Genomic DNA, 13,637 nt, shown 5'->3' on the forward strand with positions numbered 1-13,637 from the left:
TGATTGGTTACAGCGCGCAGTAAATTGAACGCGGATTGGTTCACAGCTCCTGACAGTCATTGTAGTCACGCCCTGACATGATGAAAGGACCATTTCTGGCGTGATGTTGGACCATAGAGCTGTTGGACAGATAGATGTATATGGAGCTAAGAGATCATGAGGCTATATATAATTCATGCATATTTAATTCAAATCCATTACATCATGCATATATTGTTGCAGAATCCATTTGAACCCATTAATATCCATACATTAAATAAAAAATAAATAAAAAATAAATGTTCTTTGGTACACTTCCCATACACAAAAAAAAAAGATTGCAGTTTTAAAACTGCTGTCGACTGTTGTATTTTAGAAGCAGTAATTGCAGAAATGCAGTTATACAACACTCTGACTGCAATATTTTTTTCGTAAGGGTTGTTCTCGGAGCTACTGATGGGCAAATCTGAATAAATGTTTTGTATGTTTGCCATTCAGAGGGAGAATATTTTTGTGTCTTTGAACGGGGTATGGTAGTAGGTACCAGGCGCACCGGTTTGTGTCAAGAAGTACAACGCTGTTGGGTTTTTCACGCCCAACAGTTTCCCGTGTGTATCAAGAATGGTCCACCACCCAAAGGACATCCAGACAATTTGACACAACTGTGGGAAGCATCGGAGTCAACATGGGCCAACATCCCTGTGGAACGCTTTTGACACATTGTAGAGTTCATACCCCAATGAATTGAGGCTGTTCTGGGGTCAAAAAGGGGGTGCAACTCAATATTAGGAAGGTGTTCCTAATGTTTTGTACACTGTGTATGTACAGTGCATTCAGAAAGAATTCAGACCCCTTGAATTTTTCCACATTTTGTTACGTTACAGCCTTATTATAAAATTGATAAAATTGTTCCCCCCCCCACTCATAAGATCTACACACTATACCCCAAAATGACAAAGCAGAAACAGGTTTAGAGATTTTAGCAAATATGTACAAACAAAAAATGGAAATACCACATTTACATAAGTATTCAGACCCTTTACTCAGTACTTTGTTGAAGCACCTTTGGCAGTGATTACATCCTCAATTCTTCTTGGGTATGACGCTACAAGCTTTACCCACCTGTATTTGGGGAGTTTCATCAGTGCTGCAGACATTTTTTGGTACCATTCCCCAGGTCTGTACCTCGACACAATCCTGTCTCGGAGCTCTACGGACAATTCCTTCGACCTCATGGCTTGGTTTTTGCTCTGACATGCACTGTCAACTGTGGAACCTTTTATATATCCCCTTGGCATTTTTCCTATTATGTTGCATTACAACCAATAATTTAAATATATTTTTTATATTTTTTACAAACAAAAGCTGAAACGGTGACGCGCTCATTACAGAAATGGTCCGATGAAGCAAACGCGAAGCTACAAGACTGTTTTGCTAGTACAGACTGTGATGTACTGTGATGCTCACGTCGAGGAATACAACACTGGGTTTTGCATGAAATCCCCTGTTCCTGGATGACTTTGTGATGTATCTCTCTCTGGCCGATATGAGGTTAGACCCAGGTGCAGAGAAGAGACCACACATCAATGGTTAAGGATAAACATAAATACTTTACTGAGAAACAGTATACCTAGTGGGAAAAAAACAACAAACACTAAGTGTTGAAAACTCACTCAGGAAACAACCACACACAGTAAACAATTCAAGCATCTGTAAATTACCACAGAAAACACACCTCTTTTAACAGGGACACAATCATGAAATAATAAGACACAATAAAAGTCTCTAGGGCGGTCTCTGCCGCCCTCTGGTGACCAGGAGGAACCCTGACAGCCGATGTGAGTAAAACCATGAAACAGGTTAACAATCACAAGGCCGCCGGGCCAGATGGAATACCAGGGCGCGTTATCAAAGAATACGCAGACCAGCTGGCAAGTGTCTTCACAGACATTTTCAATCTCTCCTTGTCCCCGGCTTGTAATTCCAACATGTTTCAAGCTGACCATCATTATCCCTGTTCCCAAGAGCTCCAAGATGACCTGGCTAAATGACTATCGCCCTGTAGCACTCACATCTGTAATTATGAAGTGCTTTTAAAGGCTGGCTATGACACACATCAACACCATCATCCTAGACACCCTAGACCCAGTCCAATTCCAATACCGCCCAAACAGATCCACAGATGACACAATCTCAATTGCATTTCAGCCTGCCCTCTCCCATCTAGACAATAGGGGGAATAACTATGTGAAAAAGCTGTTTATATTCTACAGCTCAGCATTCAACACCATAGTTCCCCTCCAAGATCAACACCAAGCTGGGACCCTGGGACTGAACCCCTCCATTTGTAACTGGATCCTGTACTTCCTGATGGGACGGCCCCAGGTAGTGAGGGTAGGCAACAACGCCAACACCTCCGGCATGTTGACCCTCAACACGGGGGTGACACGACTACTGCTGAGGGTAGTTCCTCTCCCTGTTCGGGTGGCGCTCGGCGGTCGTCGTCACCGGCCTACTAGCTGCCATCGATCCCCTTTTCGTTTTTCTGTTAGTTATGTCTTTATTAGTTGCACCTGTGTTCTGTTAGGTTCTGTGTGTTAGGGTTAGGGTGCTTGTTACGTGTTTTCACTGTGTTCGTGTTGGACTTTGGATTTGTTACGATTTGTTGTGTTTGGGAATTTTTTCCCTCTTTTGTGGTACTTATTAAATATATATATTAAATTAAATATATATATTGTACCAAACATTTTTCTGCCTGCTTCGCCTGACTCCACACCCACGACGTCCAAGCGTTACAGAGGGTCCATCAAGGGTGTATGCTCCTGTACTCTCTGTTCACCCACGACTGCATGGCCATGCACGACTCCAACACCATCAAGTTTGCTGACGACATGACGGTGGTAGGCCTGGTCTCCGACTGCGATGAGACAGTCTACAGGGAGGTCAGAGATTTGGTAGTGTGGTGCCATAACAGCAACCTCTTCCTCAAAGTCAGTAAGACCAAGGAGCTGATTGTGGACTACAGGAGAAAGAGGGGAGAGCAGTCTCTCATCCATATTTGCAGGGCTGTAGTGGGGTGGGTCAAGAGCTTCAAGTTCCTTGGCGTCCACATCACTAAGGACTTAACACAGTCCACGCACACACCCGCACAGTCATGGAAATGGCAGAACAGCGCCTCTTCGCCGTCAGGAGGATAAAAGGATTTTTGCAGGGGCCCTCGGATCCTCAAAAAAATCTTACAGCTGCATTTTGAATGACTGCTTTACTGCTTGGTAGGGGCGGACAACCCAGTACATCACTGGGGCCAAACAATTGCCGAAGACTCAAGCCAACCAAGCCATAGACTGTTCACTCTGCTACCATCCAGAAAACGGTACCGGAGCATTGTCTCTCGGACCAATAGGCTCCTAGACAGCTTCCACCCCCAAGCCATAAGATTGCTAAACAGTTAATTAATGGTTACCTGGACTATCTGCACTGACCCTATCTTGGGTCAGACTCTACGCACCCTCACAAAACTATAAAACTATATATACGGTACCAGTCAAAAGATTGGACACATCTACTCATTCCAGGTTTGTTCTTAATTTTTTTTTTTTACTGTTTTCTACATTGTAGAATAATAGTGAAGACGTAAAAAAAAATATGAAATAACACATATAGAATCATGTAGTAACCAAAAAAAAGTGTTTCTTCAAAGTAGCCACCCTTTGCCTTGATGACAGCTTTGAACTTTGAAGAATCTAAAATCTAAATATATATTTTGATTTGTTTAGCACTTTTTTGGTTACTACATGATTCCATATCTGTTATTTCATAGTGTTGATGTCATCAGTAGTATTCTACAATGTAGAAAATAGTAAAAAATAAAGAAAAACCGTTGAATGAGTAGGTATGTCCAAACTTTTGACTGGTACTGTACACACTATATATACACACTACACTGACACTCCCACACAAAACCCCCACACATTCACACACACTACATACTCACACACATGCATATCGACAACACAAACACACATTCAAACATTGATCTAGTACTGGTCCTCCCTGTATATAGCTCCACATTGATCTGGTACTTCCTGTATATAGCTCCACATTGATCTGGTACTCCCTGTATATAGCTCCACATTGATCTGGTACTTCCTGTATATAGCTCCACATTGATCTGGTACTCCCTGTATATAGCTCCACATTGATCTGGTACTGATACTCCCTGTATATAGCTCCACATTGATCTGGTACTTCCTGTATATAGCTCCACATTGATCTGGTACTGGTACTCCCTGTATATAGCTCCACATTGATCTGGTACTGATACTCCCTGTATATAGCTCCATATTGATCTGATACTCCCTGTATATAGCTCCACATTGATCTGGTACTTCCTGTATATAGCTCCACATTGATCTGGTACTTCCTGTATATAGCTCCACATTGATCTGGTACTTCCTGTATATAGCTCCACATTGATCTGGTACTTCCTGTATATAGCTCCACAGTGATCTGGTACTGGTGCTCCCTGTATATAGCTCCACATTGATCTGGTACTGGTACTCCCTGTATATATCTCCACATTGATCAGGTACTGGTACTTCCTGTATATATCTCCACATTGATCTGGTACTGGTACTCCATGTATATAGCTCCACATTGATCTGGTGCTCCCTGTATATAGCTCCACATTGATCTGGTACTTCCTGTATATAGCTCCACATTGATCTGGTACTCCCTGTATATAGCTCCACATTGATCTGGTACTGGTACTCCCTGTATATAGCTCCACATTGATCTGGTACTGGTACTCCATGTATATAGCTCCACATTGATCTGGTACTTCCTGTATATAGCTCCACATTGATCTGGTACTCCCTGTATATAGCTCCACATTGATCTGGTACTGGTACTCCCTGTATATAGCTCCACATTGATCTGGTACTGGTACTCCATGTATATAGCTCCACATTGATCTGGTACTTCCTGTATATAGCTCCACATTGATCTGGTACTTCCTGTATATAGCTCCACATTGATCTGGTACTTCCTGTATATAGCTCCATTCTTGTGTATTTTATTCCTCCTGTTAATATTTTTATTTGTATTATAATTGTTTAACTCTGCATCATTGGGAAGGGCTCATAAGCATTTCACGGTTAAGTCTACACCCGTTGTATTCGGGGGGCATGTGACAATTAGAATTGGATTTGATTTCGATAGATTCACGTGAAGTAAACTTACCTCGGATCGTTATTTGTTAAATTGAAATAGAATAAATTCATTATATTTCTGTGATTTATTTTAGCTGTAGAGTTGACCACGCCCTGCTTGGTTTTCATTGGTTAATGGTCATCTTTCGTCAAGGAGCTTCAGTAAAGTGTGTGATTCCAGAGAGACGAGTTGAGTTTGGACAGTTACACTATTTTGTATATAATCTGTCCTAAATAAGATACATATTTGCAGCTGTATTCTGTAAAATGGTCGGGGTAAAGGTGATCGGAAATGATTCAGAATTCCAACCTGAGCTAGCAGACGCCGGATCAAGGCTTGCGGTAGTGAAGTTCACAATGGCAGGGTAAGGTTCAAAATCTGTTCCCAGGCCTGGCTTTAGCAGCTAGCTATGATCTACACTGAAATGGGCGATCCACTTTCATTTGTGAATGTATAACTAGACAGTCAATTTGTTTCGGATTTCACAGTGCATGAGTTGTTGAGTACTTTCAAACAGCTTTTGTAAAAGCGTGACAAAATAACTAACGATAACTTAACTCTGACAACATACCACGCTGTTAGGTAACTAACTTTAGCTAGCTAGATAGCTTAGCCAGCTATGACTTAGCAATATCAGCCAGGCTAAGCTAGCTAGACAACTTGTTATTAACAGCATGACAGTAGTCTGGTACTAGCTAGCTAACAATACAGTCAAGTATGTTCAGTATAATGTGTGGTACATAGAGGTAATGTTACCTAGCTAGCCACCTGTCTAGCTAGTGGTTTTAATAGGCATCTACTAGCGAGCTATGCTCTTCCCCGTGAAGGGAACACAACAACTATGTTTTCTAACGTTCGTTAACAAGTTAACGATCTAGATAACTAGCGAACTCGGGAAGAATAATGCTTAGCTAGCTATTGCTTTAGCTACTTCACATGTAAGGCTTACTTTTTTTGTATTTCTGTTCTGTTTATAACAGCCATTGTTAATAGCTAGCTAACTAACGTTAGCCAATTAACTGCACTTCCGGTTTAGTTGACAATAGCTTCCTGTTAAACACTTCTTCGCTCCCCAGGTGTCGACCCTGTGTCAGAATATCCCCTGCTTTCAACATGTTGAGTAACAAGTACCCACACGTCATTTTTCTTGAAGTAGATGTACACGTCTGTCAGGTGAGGTTATTTTTGTGTTAAGACTTTTATTAATACAGCCTACTGTGTCGTTATCAAACCACCAGGTACTCCATTATGTTGTTGTTGTCATAGCCTCAGACATGTCAACAACCTCTCATGTTATTCATTGAGCAATACAGATGAAGAAGTCTGGTGTGTGTGTGTTGAGGCGCGTGACTAAGACTTGAATGTCAATGTCCCCTCTTTCAGGCAACTGCTGCCGCCAACAACATCTCTGCAACGCCAACGTTTTTGTTTTTCCGTAACAAAGTGCGCATTGACCAGTATCAAGGTGCAGATGCCTCAGGTCTAGAGGAGAAGATCAAGCAGCATGTAGAAAACGACCCTGGAAGCAACGAGGACTCAGACATTCCCAAGGGATATGTGAGTATATGATGAACTACATCACTCGGGTGAGTTTCCCAAAACGCAAAGATAATCTTTAGAATTAAGATCATACTTCGTCTATTGCCCAGCAACTAGCTAACTGATCTTTATGTTTTTTGGGAAACTCACCCTAGGCTAGATATACTTCTGAGTTTTGTCCTTGTCTTCCCGACCTGGGACGCAAACTCAGAACACCTCCCTGTCTTCCCGAGACAGGACGTGAACTCAGAACCCCTCCCTGTCTTCCCGAGACAGGATGTGAACTCAGAACCACTCCCTGTCTTGCACCGTCAATGCTGACTCAGAAAAGGTTAGGAATTTCTGGGTCTGTGGTGACGGTATCCCAGGACAGGTCTCAGGAAGGTAGTAGCAAGGTTTAGCATAAGTCGAAGCTAACCATACGCTACATAAGCTCACATTTCAGTAAAGCAGTGTCAACATTTAGGGTGGTGCTTTACAAAGCTACACAAGTAGGTGCGAGAACCTCTGACGAGAATGAAATCTTTGTTTTTGTGCTCGCTTCTAATGTGCACTTAACATGGATTCACCTTGTGTGCGTCCTTTAAAACAAATATATATCTTTGTACTGTGTCTGTGTGTTCAGATGGACCTGATGCCGTTTGTGAACAAAGCTGGCTGTGAGTGCCTAAATGAGAGCGACGAGAGCGGCTTTGAAAACTGCTTAGTCAAGGACACCACCTACCTGGAGTCTGACTGTGATGAGCAGGTGAGTCTGAGGATGGATGGATGTTAGGTTCTTCTCTTTAGGTCAGAGCTGTCTGAATGTGTTCAGTCCAGTCAACTTGTTGTGAGGTTTTACTGAGTTGTGCAGCGGTCTGAGGCACTGCATCTCAGTGCAGGAGGTGTCACTACAGTCCCTGGTTCGAATCCACGTTGAATCACTTCCAGCCGTGATCGGGAGTCCATTGTGCCGTGCACAATTGTCCCAGCGTCGTCCGGGTTTTGCCAGGGTTGGCCGTCAATGTAAATAAGAATTTGTTCATAACTGACTTGCCTAGTTAAATAAAGATTACGTTTATAAAAAATTACTGCAAGTACCCCCATGTCCATTTGAAAATGTTTCAAATCAAAGTTTATTTGTCACGTGCGCCGAATACAACAGGTGTAGACCTTACAGTGTAAAAAAGGTATTAGGTGAACAATAGGTAAGTAAAGAAATAAAACAACAGTAAAAAGACAGGCTATATACAGTAGTGAGGCTACAACAGTAGCGAGGCTACATACAGACACCGGTTAGTCAGGCTGATTGAGGTAGTATGTACATGTAGATATGGTTAAAGTGACTCTGCATATATGATGGACAGAGAGTAGCAGTAGCATAAAAGAGGGGTTGGTGGGTGTTTGCCCTGGTTATGGAATTAATTGACGAGACCCAAGTGGAACACAGACACTTTCCTTCTTAGTGTGGGATGTTATATTCTATCGATGTCAGCGTGGAAAGTAGACTAATAGATGTATAGTATCACCCCTCACTGACAGACTAATAGATGTATAGTAACACCCCTCACTGACAGACTAATAGATGTATCACCCCTCACCGACAGACTAATAGATGTATCACCCCTCACTGACAGACTAATAGATGTATCACCCCTCACTGACAGACTAATAGATGTATCACCCCTCACTGACAGACTAATAGATGTATCACCCCTCACTGACAGACTAATAGATGTATAGTAACACCCCTCACTGACAGACTAATAGATGTATAGTAACACCCCTCACTGACAGACTAATAGATGTATCACCCCTCACTGACAGACTAATAGATGTATCACCCCTCACTGACAGACTAATAGATGTATAGTATCACCCCTCACTGACAGACTAATAGATGTATAGTATCACCCCTCACTGACAGACTAATAGATGTATTGTAACACCCCTCACTGACAGACTAATAGATGTATAGTATCACCCCTCACTGACAGGCTAATAGATGTATAGTATCACCCCTCACTGACAGACTAATAGATGTATCACCCCTCACTGACAGACTAATAGATGTATAGTATCACCCCTCACCGACAGACTAATAGATGTATCACCCCTCACTGACAGACTAATAGATGTATCACCCCTCACTGACAGACTAATAGATGTATAGTATCACCCCTCACTGACAGACTAATAGATGTATCACCCCTCACTGACAGACTAATAGATGTATCACCCCTCACTGACAGACTAATAGATGTATCACCCCTCACTGACAGACTAATAGATGTATCACCCCTCACTGACAGACTAATAGATGTATCACCCCTCACTGACAGACTAATAGATGTAACACCCCTCACTGACAGACTAATAGATGTAACACCCCTCACTGACAGACTAATAGATGTATCACCCCTCACTGACAGACTAATAGATGTATCACCCCTCACTGACAGACTAATAGATGTATCACCCCTCACTGACAGACTAATAGATGTATCACCCCTCACTGACAGACTAATAGATGTATCACCCCTCACTGACAGACTAATAGATGTATCACCCCTCACTGACAGACTAATAGATGTATCACCCCTCACTGACAGACTAATAGATGTATCACCCCTCACTGACAGACTAATAGATGTAACACCCCTCACTGACAGACTAATAGATGTATAGTAACACCCCTCACTGACAGACTAATAGATGTATAGTAACACCCCTCACTGACAGACTAATAGATGTAACACCCCTCACTGACAGACTAATAGATGTAACACCCCTCACTGACAGACTAATAGATGTAACACCCCTCACTGACAGACTAATAGATGTAACACCCCTCACTGACAGACTAATAGATGTATACTACTAAACTCATATTTTCTCCCCTTCAGCTCTTAATTACTATGGCCTTCAACCAGCCTGTCAAGCTGTTCTCAATGAAGCTCCTGTCCTCTGACTTTGGTGAGTCCTTATTCTTCCTGGCGGCTCCTAAATGTTGCTCAGTTCCTAGTAAAAGTACAGTAGTAGTAGAAATGGGGAAAACCTTTTTCATTTTGACCCTTTGCCCATGGAATAGATGTTGTCCTTTATTGGAATGATCGTGGTTTCTCGTTTGTTGTTGTTGAGTTCCCATGCTTTCTTTGGTTGCCCTGTTTTCTGCCTTCAGCACCTCTCTGATTCAGAGGGGTTAAATGTGGAAGACACATTTCAGTTGAGGGAATTCAGTTGTACAACTGACTAGGTTTCTCCCTTTCCTTTCCCTGTCTCATACATACTTCCTTTCCCCCCCTCTGCCTTACTTCCTTTTCCCCCCTCTGCCTACTTCCTTTTCCCCCCCTCTGCCTACTTCCTTTTCCCCCCTCTGCCTACTTCCTTTCCCCCTCTGCCTACTTCCTTTCCCCCCTCTGCCTACTTCCTTTTCCCCCCCTCTGCCTACTTCCTTTTCCCCCCTCTGCCTTACTTCCTTTTTTCCCCCCTCTGCCTACTTTCTTTTCCCCCCCTCTACCTACTTCCTTCCCCCCCTCTGCCTTACTTCCTTTTTTCCCCCTCTGCCTACTTCCTTTTCCCCCCTCTGCCTACTTCCTTTTCCCCCCCTCTGCCTACTTCCTTTTCCCCCTCTGCCTACTTCCTTTTTCCCCCCTCTGCCTACTTCCTTTTCCCCCCCTCTGCCTACTTCCTTTTTCCCCCCTCTGCCTACTTCCTTTTTTCCCCCCTCTGCCTACTTCCTTTCCCCCCCCTCTGCCTTACTTCCTTTTTCCCACCTCTGCCTACTTCCTTTTTCCCACCTCTGCCTACTTCCTTTTTCCCCCCTCTGCCTACTTCCTTTTTCCCACCTCTGCCTACTTCCTTTTTCCCCCCTCTGCCTACTTCCTTTTCCCCCCTCTGCCTACTTCTTTTTCCCCCCTCTGCCTACTTCCTTTTTCCCCCTCTGCCTTACTTCCTTTTCCCCCCCTCTGCCTACTTCCTTTTTCCCCCCTCTGCCTACTTCCTTTTTCCCCCCTCTGCCTACTTCCTTTTTCCCCACCTCTGCCTACTTCCTTTTTCCCCACCTCTGCCTACTTCCTTTTTCCCCCCTCTGCCTACTTCCTTTTTCCCCCCTCTGCCTACTTCCTTTTTCCCACCTCTGCCTACTTCCTTTTTCCCCCTCTGCCTACTTCCTTTTTCCCCCCTCTGCCTACTTCCTTTTTTCCCCCCTCTGCCTACTTCCTTTTTTCCCCCCTCTGCCTACTTCCTTTTTTCCCCGCCTCTGCCTCTCCCTACTTCCTTTTCTCCCTGTTACAGCCCAGGCACCAAAGTGTGTGAAGATCTTCATTAACCTTCCTCGCTCCATGGACTTTGACGATGCTGAGCGTAGTGAGGCCACCCAGAACCTGGACCTGGCAGAGGAGGATTTCAAGGACGACGGACTGATTCCACTGAGATACGTCAAATTCCAGAATGTCCAGAGCGTCACCGTAAGTCATTTAACACCAACCAATCACCAGCAGGCCCCTCATTTCCTGGTTATTTCCTTTTTTTTTCTTCCTGAGGTCACATGATATTGAAACACTGCATGTACTTCAATTGGTTCCTATTCTAACAGTAGAAGAAGAAGAAGGTCTTATCCAGTTCTGAACTGCAGACAAAGAGGAAGAGGCGACGCCAGATTCCGCCTCAATATCTGTCCCCATGAGAATAAAATGTGAAGCATACCAAAGGGAGAGTTTCTGTATGGAGGTCCAATGAGTGTTGAATTTGGTCAACATAAAATGTAATTGATTTGATGGAATAAAGTTTGGTAATGTTTAGATGATGAATTACTGATAGATGCACGTGGTATCCTGGCAACTTTTGAGAAAAACAATTTTATATCAAAGTTGTGTCTGTTGGTCAAAATGCGTATCTAGTCTCTCATTGGCTAGAATGCTCCCATCTGATCCTGCCTCCTCCCTGCCTGCCTTTTGGTCTTTGTAGACTTTTATTCCCGTTGTCCAATATCTTGTCAATATAATTATCATAATGGGGGGGGGAAGCAAGGAAGGAAGACATTTAAGACCAAATGAGACAGCCCATTTGTAAATAAGAATTTGTTCTTAACTGACTTGCCTAATTAAATAAATAATGAGTTGTGTTAATGTGGAACAATACAGCCATCTAGTGGCACAAAATAGTCATGTTTTTTGTTGTTGTCACATTTACATTTTAGTCATTTAGCAGATGCTCTTATCCAGAGCGACTTACAGTAGTGAATGCATACATTTCATACATCACATTTTTTTTTTACTGGCCCCCCGTGGGAATCGAACCCACAACTCTGGCGTTGCACACACCATGCTCTACCAACTGAGCCACAGTTGTTGTTGTTGTCTCAACCGCAGCCCACTAGGCTACACACACAGGTGATATAGAATGCATGTTTACAGAAGAGAAAGAAATAAAAAACTGATATTTGTTGCTTGATTGTCAACATAGATTTGAACTAAGACTGCAAGAATGATATCCTTTTATGGGCAGTTTCCCAGACAATGGTCCAAGACTAGAAAGCTCTTTCAAAAGGAGATTCTCTATTGAGCATGCCAGGACAACACTTAAAAAACCATGTCCGGGAAACTGACCGTTATGACCAAGTTGTGTTTCTTCCCATGTTGTTCTAACAGATGTTTGTGAAGAACAACCAAGGGGATGAGGAGACAACGAAAATCAATTACCTTACTTTTATTGGGACCCCTGTACAGGCAACGAACATGAATGACTTCAAACGGGTAATATCTGGCATCCCCCCCTCCATCAGCTATGAGACTATGATGTTGACGGAATTGAATTGTGTTGTTTATTTTTTTTTTTTTTTGTATCCTGCATTGGGATCAGGCCTCTCGTCAGATGAGGCCTAACAGTAATGATACAATCATAGCAATATCATCCAATGGTACATTACATTGATTTCAGCAATAAAATCAGGCTAATGTGGAGATTAAACTAAATCAACAATGTGCAGTTGTTCCACTATACATGTCAATATGATTTTCAGTTGGTGTTGACCGTAATGTTATTTGCTACTGCATACACTGTAGGAGATTTTCGTTCACGTCTACTCCTTTGGGACTAAGAGGATTCCTGCACTGTTTACACGGCTGTGTTTTCTATTCAATATAGGTTGTGGGCAAGAAAGGAGAGAGTCACTGATAAGGAAGAGAGGAGGAGAAGACTGCCCTTATTGCTGCGACGATCCCTCCCAGGACTTCCCTCTCGTCTTGTCTGCCAAAGCTGCCACCGAGAGGGTTAGGGCCTGCTCCACTGTAACACAACACAGACAACCAATGCTGTGTTCCAAATAGCACCCTAATTCCCTTTTTAAAGTACACTATATGATCCAGAGGTGTCAGCGGTTAAAATGTAGTGCAATTGTATAGGGAGTCATTTGGGACACATCCACCAACCTAACGTTTATATGAGCTTGTTCCCCTCCGCCTGCCAGTGAAGTCACCAAGACGAGGCAACTCAATTCATTCAAAACCAATTTTTTTTTTTTTTAATTGTAATTCAGACAAACACTGTAAATAAACACAATCCTTTTTCAAAGGCAAATTGGTATTTCATGTCTCTTGAATTTAAAATGTAAATGTTTGCTCCAAACCACCATCACAAAGACAAGGAAAATGAAGTTCCCAGGGCACCTCATGTTTTCTACTGCTGGAGTTCCTGTTATCGTAAAATATTGTCATAAAAATATTGCAGAGTTGCGGCGCCGAAATGTAAACTACCTGCACTTTTTACAGTCGTCTTCAAGCACTGATCATCCCTGTGGACATGCTTATGACTAAGTCTACTGCAAAAAGGAAGAATTCCAGGTGAAGGAGTTTGATGGTAGCAGCATCTGGACACCAACAGGTGCGTGAATCCACTTCTAAATGGGGACGAGGACGAAGTAATGCCAT

The 13,637-nt window shown here is 42.9% G+C and overlaps 1 protein-coding gene across 2 annotated transcripts; it reads left to right on the forward strand.

Annotated features, from left to right (window-relative positions):
- Window positions 1–5,297: 5,297 nt before the first annotated feature.
- Window positions 5,298–13,287, forward strand: txnl1 (thioredoxin like 1). 2 transcript variants are annotated; one of them, NM_001139680.1, is given in 8 exon segments: window positions 5,374–5,554; window positions 6,267–6,363; window positions 6,574–6,747; window positions 7,355–7,477; window positions 9,615–9,684; window positions 11,005–11,177; window positions 12,360–12,464; window positions 12,856–13,287. In NM_001139680.1, coding segments are annotated over 8 exon segments (870 nt in total). In that variant the 5' UTR covers window positions 5,374–5,456; the 3' UTR covers window positions 12,886–13,287.
- The last annotated feature ends 350 nt before the right edge of the window (window positions 13,288–13,637 follow it).

The sequence above is a fragment of the Salmo salar genome, chromosome ssa13 (assembly GCF_905237065.1).
Source record: "Salmo salar chromosome ssa13, Ssal_v3.1, whole genome shotgun sequence".
Classification (NCBI taxonomy): domain Eukaryota; kingdom Metazoa; phylum Chordata; class Actinopteri; order Salmoniformes; family Salmonidae; genus Salmo; species Salmo salar.